We start from the raw sequence: 7,209 nt of genomic DNA on the forward strand, positions 1-7,209 counted from the left end.
TGTCCCTGCGCGGGCAGCGCCGCTCCCCGCCCGGCCCGGCCCCGGGCTGCGGCTCCCCGCGACCCCCCGGCGCCTCCCCTCCCATTGCTCGCAGCCCCCCCTCCCATTTTGAGTTATTTTAAATTAATTTGTTTTGTTTTCGTCTTCCGCTMGCTTTTCTCCTCCCTGTGGCAGCGGCGGGGCAGCAGCCTGGCGGCGGGGCAAGCACGCGGGCCCCCAAGGAAGTCTAAAGCGGTTGAAATTTAAAGAGGGTTTAAAACATTTGGGATTGGCCTGGGGTTTGAGCAAGCCTTTAAAAGCGCCTTGCCTTTGAGCAAGCAGCTTAATGTATGGAAAAGCAGCGCCAGGGTAGCAGGAAGCGTGGTGCTCACCAGTCGGGCTCTAATTTTTTTGATAATGCATTTTAACATAAATTTTTGATAAAGTTTTTTGAGTTTTAACGGCCCTGAATCTGGCCGACTAAATACCTTACGCGCAAGAAATAGGAAGCCCCGCGGTGTAAATGTGCTGCTCTCACTGGGAATCTTCCCCCTTTCTCCCTTTCAGCGAGCCCCACCTGTGCTGCCGGACACGCCGTGTGCCACGAAGAACCGCTGGGAAAGGCAATTCCCGCCCAGGTAGCCGCTTCGGAGCGGCGCGGCTGGCCGTGTCCTTTGCACGGGCGCGTTCCCGTCGCCTCTAGGTGAGGTTTGTGCCCTCAGGAAGGCGGCTTCAGGTCAGTTGTCTGCCTTGGTTTYGCAGGTGCGCCGGGAGCATGGCGGTCAGATGGACGGACGGACACTCCTCCTCTGTGCTGTGCCTGAGCGTGAGCTCGGAAGGGCTGGTGGCCTCCGGCGCAGAAGGAGGCGAGCTGGCCGTGTGGGATGGAAGAGGAGTCCTGGCGGGACGGCTCCGGCTCCCCAAGGCAGAGGACGTTGCCTCTGTTGCGTTCTCCGCAGCCTGCCCCGCCAGGCTCTACGCCTCCCACGGGGAGAGCATCGCCTTGCTGGATGTCCGGGCTCTTAAGGAGCCTGCCGACAGCTTCCAGGTGAACGAGGAGGAAATCAACTGCCTTGCAGTGAATGAGACCGAGAGCGCCCTGGCYGCCGCAGACGATGCGGGAATGATAAAGGTTATAGACTTGGGAAGCAAGAAGGTCAGCCGGAGCTTGAGGCACTCCAACATCTGCTCCTCTGTTGCCTTCCGACCTCAGAGGCCGCAGAGCCTCCTTTCCTGCGGGCTGGACATGCAGGTGATTTGCTGGGAAGCTCTTTACCTTTCCTAAAGCAGTTTTGGCAGAGAAGCTAGCACAGAATTAAGCCTGTTAATGCTGTTTTTTGCTCAGCRGTTATCCTGGCTGGTTTTGTCTTTGTTCATAGTTCTAGACGTGAGGAGGAGCAGCAGAGCACGCTGTGGCTGCGCCAGCTCTGTTCTCAACCTTTCCTCACAGGACAGATGTTCCAGGCCCCWGATCATCCTGGTAGCCCTGCGCTGGACTCTCTCCAGTAGCTCCACATCCCTCTTGTACTGGGGAGCCCAGACCTGGACACAGTCTCCAGATGTGGCCTCACCAGGGCTGTGTAGAGGGGGACAGTCACCTCCCTCGACCTGCTGGCGACGCTCCTCTTAACAAACCCCAGGATCCCGTTGGCCTTCTTGACCACCAGGGCACACTGCTGCCTCATGGTCATCTTGTCATCCACCGTGATGCCCAGGTCCCTCTCTGCGGGGCTGCTTTCCAGCAGGTCCACCCCTAATCTGTACTGGTGTCCGGGGTTATTCCTCCCCACGTGCAGGACCCTGCACTCRTCCTTGTTGAACTTCATGAGGTTTMTCACTGCCCAGTCCTCCAGTCTGTCCAGGTCCCTCTGGATGGCAGTGCAGCCCTCTGGGGTATCAGCTACTCCTCCCAGTTTGGTATCACAGCAAAAAATTCAGTAAATAGATGAGAGCTGAATAGAGGCTGATTAATACAGGTCTTTCCAGTTTTGACTTGGACAGATCTCCAGCACAGCTGGCAAAAAGATCAATGAAGAATCGTAAAGGAAATATTTGTGAAACTTCTCTTTAGAGACACCAAAGTACCAATCTGAGAATCATAAATGCTTGTATTTTTAGGTATCTGAGTGTAAGTTTGCAAGACTGTGTCAATAGACATTTCTGGGCTTGCACATCAAACTCTTGATGAAGCAGCTAGTTCAGGAGGATAGAAAAATTGGTCACTGGCCGTTTTTGTTCAGAAAAGGGGCTGTGGAAGCAGAAAAAGTGCCATGAAAACAGAAGATGCCTGATTTTCAGAAATCTTGTTACCAGTTAGGTGCTTTATCACCTAATTCAGACGAATTCACTCAAGCTGTTGCAGTACCATCAAAGAGGAGTACTGGACCATTTGCTTTAAGCATTTGACCCAGCTTCTCCRATTCACTCCATTCTGCTCGGTCATAGTGGAAGGTTTTCAGAGCAGTTTTAATGGAGCTGCAACAGCRAGTGCTCAAATAGAAAAGTACAAACAAATAATTGATATATTTTGGATGTTTCTAAGGAATCTGGCTGCTGTAAATTCAGAGCCAGGATGACTCTTTCTGTGGCACCAATTTAAAGACTTTGGTACTGAAGTTCTAATGCGGATGTTGAGCAGTAGAATGTTTGAWAAAAACCAATCAGAACCCTCATGAAAAAAGCAAAGAGCACATCAATAGTGCATTAAAGACTGACTTATTCTCTATCTATTGGTTCTAAAAATACTGTTTGGTTCTAAATTGGTTCTAAAAATAATAAATCATATTGTAAATAACATTTTTTCTTTGGCAAAGAATTGCAGGTTTTTTAACTGGTGCAGTTTCTACTGTTGAGATGCACTCAACGTCTTTCAACATCAGGGAAAGGATCTGATTTTCCTAAAGCTCAGTGGCTGAAGCTGGTTCCCCCTGAAATAAAACTATTTATTTTTTTTTAAAGGTTATTCTGTGGAACCTGCAGAAAGCTCGCCCGCTATGGACCATCAACCTGCAGGACAGTGAAACGGAGGAAGCTGGTGCACAGGCAGCCGGCCAGTTCTTCAACCCTCCGCTCGCACATTCCCTGTCCGTTGCACCGTGTGGCAATGTTTTTGGTTGTGGAGCTCAAGACGGTAACGTCAGGATCTTCCGGGTCACCGGTGTGAAGTTTGAGCAGGAGTTGGTGTTTAAGGGCCACAGCTTGGGAGTGTCACAGGTCCTTTTTTTGCCAGAAGCATATTGGCTGCTGACTGGGGGAAATGATGGCAAAGTCTTGCTCTGGGATGTCAGCAGCGGTGTTGGGAAGCAACAGAAGAGCCCAGCTCGATCTCTCCAGAGAAGAAAGGCCCAGGCATCCACCAAAAAAGAGGGGAAGCTGAACAAAACAGCTGTGAACGAAGATGCTGAGATTTTACCAAAGCTAACCATTGAACATGGAGAGAAGGTGAACTGGCTCTCGTATGCAGAGTTCAAAGGCTCTAAGAGAATATTAGTTGCTGATCAGAGCAGTTCTATATCTGTATATCCATTACCAGATGTTTAATTTAGAGAAATTTGTGGTAAGGAATCGTTTCTCAGGGTGTTTGAAATAAGCCCAGTTAAATCTGCTGATGGGGAACTGACCCTCCTGCAACCTCAGGAACAGCAAGGGATTTGCTGTGAAGTTTCATGCAAATACTCATGATGCAACTGACCTCGCACTTTTTTTTTTTTTTTTCACTGACTGTTAATGTTGATTGCTACTGTTTTCTGTAGGATTGGCAATTGACTGCTTAAATTTAAGTGAAACTGGTTTCAAGAGATTTGGGGCAAGATTATTTCAAAGCTGACCTGGTGTAATTAAGGTTGGAGGGAAGACATTCACGCTAACAGAGCTCACAGTGCTCATTTTGGATGCTGAGCAGTAATAAAGAGGCAACTGACTGAGCTCCTGGTGCTTTTACAAGGAGTCTGAATTATTTCAGTGCTTTACCTTCCCTGCTGAACCATGTCAGTTAGCTTAAATTGAACACCATATATTTTTCATTAATTAGTCAGTGGCTGCACTGAAGACTAAAAAAGCATTGTCAGCTACTCTAACGAGCAATCACATTCCCAAGCAGTCCCTGTTAACTGTATTTTTTTCACACTGTAAGCAAAGGAACCAGAGAAAACGTTAACAACTGCTTGCTTGCTCAGGCATCCTGTAGGTTTAGTTTGCTTTTGAAAGTGCTATTTCCTCCAGGAGAGGAAAAACAACTATTGCATTGGTCTCAATAAATGCTTTATCTCTCACTGCACCCTTGTGTTCACACTCTAGTATTATCAGCCTTATGTGTTAAACAAAAATGTTTCACAAAGTGTATTTTAGGAGAGTAAATGGAAGGGCCAAATGCTTTTCTTACCACAATACTTGCATAGTTTCACAAAGCTGTTCTAAACAGAACAAGCAGAATTTGGCCCGTGGGGCTTGCTAGAAATGTTTTTCCATTTGTATGTGAAAGGTTGGGAGATTGTAACTAAATGGGAATGCCTAGGATCCTGCTGTGCTGAGTGCATGCTAAATTTCCCATGCAATGGGCAGATAATTAAAAGAACAGAAGTTTATTTTGTCAGGCTTTCCTGTGCATTGTACTGGCTAAAGACCTGTTTAGGGTGCTACCAGTCACATGTTATCTGCCTTTTTTTTTTTTTTTCTTTTGATGGAAAAAAGAAATCACAGATCTTTGTGCACCAGCACCAAAGAATTAACCAGGAGCACTGGAAGCTCTGGCCCAAGATGAGAGCTGATAGRCACTATGGTAAAATAAAGTCTAAATACAGACAAAAAAAAAAAAAAAAGAATGTAGATAACCCTTTTCCTATCAGCTTAAAATTCATATGTAAAGGCAGATGGGATTACTTGGTCAGAGGAAGTGATCCAAACCATAATTCACTATGTAACATGTCCATGAACATGACTCCGTGCATCTATGAACTATATTTGGATCCATGGGCTATAAAAAGCCTTGGTACAAAACAACTGTCCGCAGGAGTCGGACCCCCTGCCTGCTGCTGCTTCGGAGAGCGCAGGACTGTTCCAGCTTTGCTTCTGCTCCATGAAGATGACTAAAGACGGTGTCTCYCTGCGCTCCCTGAACAAGACATTAAACAGGTCGTTAAAAAGGTTGTGTTAATGAGACATTAAGGGGCAAGAAAGGGCAATTCTTTGCAGAAAAAAAAATGTATTGCATGGGGCTGGAGCAAGTTGAACTTTTTCCCCTGGACATTTTCAAGGGAAAGAGAGTGTAATTATATATTGTACTACAGGTGTAGTTATATATGGGAAAAGGAACAGTTCATGGATGATCTTCTCTTTCTCATTAATTTATTTAAAGGGGAGGGGGACAAAACAACACATGAATGCCATCCTGGCCAGCCTGTGAGTTCTGTGTGTTTCGTTACAAGGTCCTGTGCAATTGTTTGAGRAGCAAAGGCCGGCGGCTTCCTTAAGCGCTGCTGTGCACCTGCGGGGACCGGGAATGATAGTTCACACTCTGCTATGACCACTTCCAAAGGGGAAAAATGTGAATTTCTGCATTTGGATAAGCAGCTCAAAAGCTGGACAGTTCAAGAATAGAAAACAGGCAACTATAGATAAGAAAATGGTCTATTTATTTGTTTGTTTTAAATATGTTACATGAAAAAAAATTGMTGTCACAGAGAAACTGGGACAGGGCACACTGACTCAGTTTCCATTTTCAAATTCTGTCCTCAGAAGAGGCTTACAAAAATACTTGACCAACAGGTTCATTGGCTTCATGTCAAGATAACATGGCACACACTACCCTCCTGGTACGGGTGCCCAAGTTCAGCTGCAGCATGACACTGCAGGCACATCAGGCAGCTAGACTGTCCTTTCACAGTGTGCCTGGAGGTCACTCAGTGGAGCATGCTCCCTAGAAAGCAAGTTGTGAGGAGCACTCCATAACGAGGAGGGAAATCTTGAGCAGACAGTGGAGGGAAGCTGTGACCACCGAAAYATGATAGTGTTGTGCAGTGACGGGCTGAATTACTAGACTTTTATAAGGTTTAAAATAATTTAGCTGCACATRGGTAAGCTTTGAAGCAGAGAGGTATAAAGACTCACATCAGCTTGTAGATCTGTAAGAAACTGCTCCTCAGGTCAAGACAGGAACGTTACTTGCGAATGGGTTTCACGTAGAAAATTCTAATTTTCTGCAATGGCCAGAGTAGAGGAGATAAGATTATGCACACGAGTATATTGTGGTTAGAGGCTTTCAGAAAAGCAGGAGTGCTAAGAGCACAGGTCTTCCAAGTATGGTTCTTTACTTTAACAAGCCAAGAAAAAGGTTTAAAAGCTTTCCAGTAAAGATTTGTTTGCCTCATACACTATACACAACGGRCATTTTTGGTTATTAGACCAGTGGYAATTTCACYGGTCTTACCAGAAGAAGCATTTAGAAGCTATTACTGAATGGGAAGCTGGAGGTTTAATCAATATTTCCTGAAGCCTTCAAGTTTTATTAATAATTTTGATCCCAAGACAGCAGCACCGATCCCATACAGAACAATGTATGGGAGCAAGTATAGATTAGGCCAATGCCCGAAAGCTACTGTGCATTTTCAGAGAAAGATTTTTATAAAAATAGGACCGTAATGCMCCATTCTATCAAGGCAAAGAGGAATATTCTGAAATCAACAAATACAACTGCTTTGAAACTGTTTAGAGCATCATTTTTATRAATTTTGCCTTAATGCTGTGTTTAACACAAGAGGATCCCAATTCTGAATCTGATCCTCTMATCCTTAGAGCACTGCAATCCAATGTAAATTATAAAGTTAAGGTAAATTATAATTATATTATAAGGTAATTAAAGTTAAAGGTAAATTATAAAGTTGCTGCCCTGGTGATAAATCACTTGTAAAATACATGGTTGCTAGTTACTTGCCCAGTATCCAGGAAGGAACTTTGGATGATAAATGATTGGGTAAGTTTGAGATCCTCACGATCCTTTTGAACAGATACCTAAGTGCATCAGTTTTATCAAGAAACTGAATTTCTAGTGGTATTCACCTGTAAAGAGTCTCGCCTTGTAAAGAACTTCAAAATTAGATCTAGAGCTGTGTACAAGCCAATGTGAAGCATCCCCCACTTGCAGGGCAGAGCACGTCACCTGCTCACACACAAGTATCTAAAATGAAGCCTGTTTTCTTCTGTTCCTCAGAGTAGAAAATAAGCTGCAGACCTTGG

At 45.3% G+C, this 7,209-nt stretch overlaps 1 protein-coding gene across 1 annotated transcript; it reads left to right on the plus strand.

The window, feature by feature from the left end:
- The first annotated feature begins 129 nt into the window (after positions 1 to 129).
- Positions 130 to 3,675, plus strand: WDR53 (WD repeat domain 53). Its single transcript, XM_026036360.1, has 4 exons — positions 130 to 234; positions 547 to 617; positions 742 to 1,231; positions 2,938 to 3,675. Exons 3-4 carry the CDS (start codon positions 755 to 757, stop codon positions 3,517 to 3,519), a joined length of 1,059 nt encoding a protein of 352 aa, XP_025892145.1. The 5' UTR covers positions 130 to 234; positions 547 to 617; positions 742 to 754; the 3' UTR covers positions 3,520 to 3,675.
- The last annotated feature ends 3,534 nt before the right edge of the window (positions 3,676 to 7,209 follow it).

Source organism: Nothoprocta perdicaria, unplaced genomic scaffold (genome assembly GCF_003342845.1).
Source record: "Nothoprocta perdicaria isolate Ctin4 unplaced genomic scaffold, notPer1 scaffold_177, whole genome shotgun sequence".
Classification (NCBI taxonomy): Eukaryota; Metazoa; Chordata; class Aves; order Tinamiformes; family Tinamidae; genus Nothoprocta; species Nothoprocta perdicaria.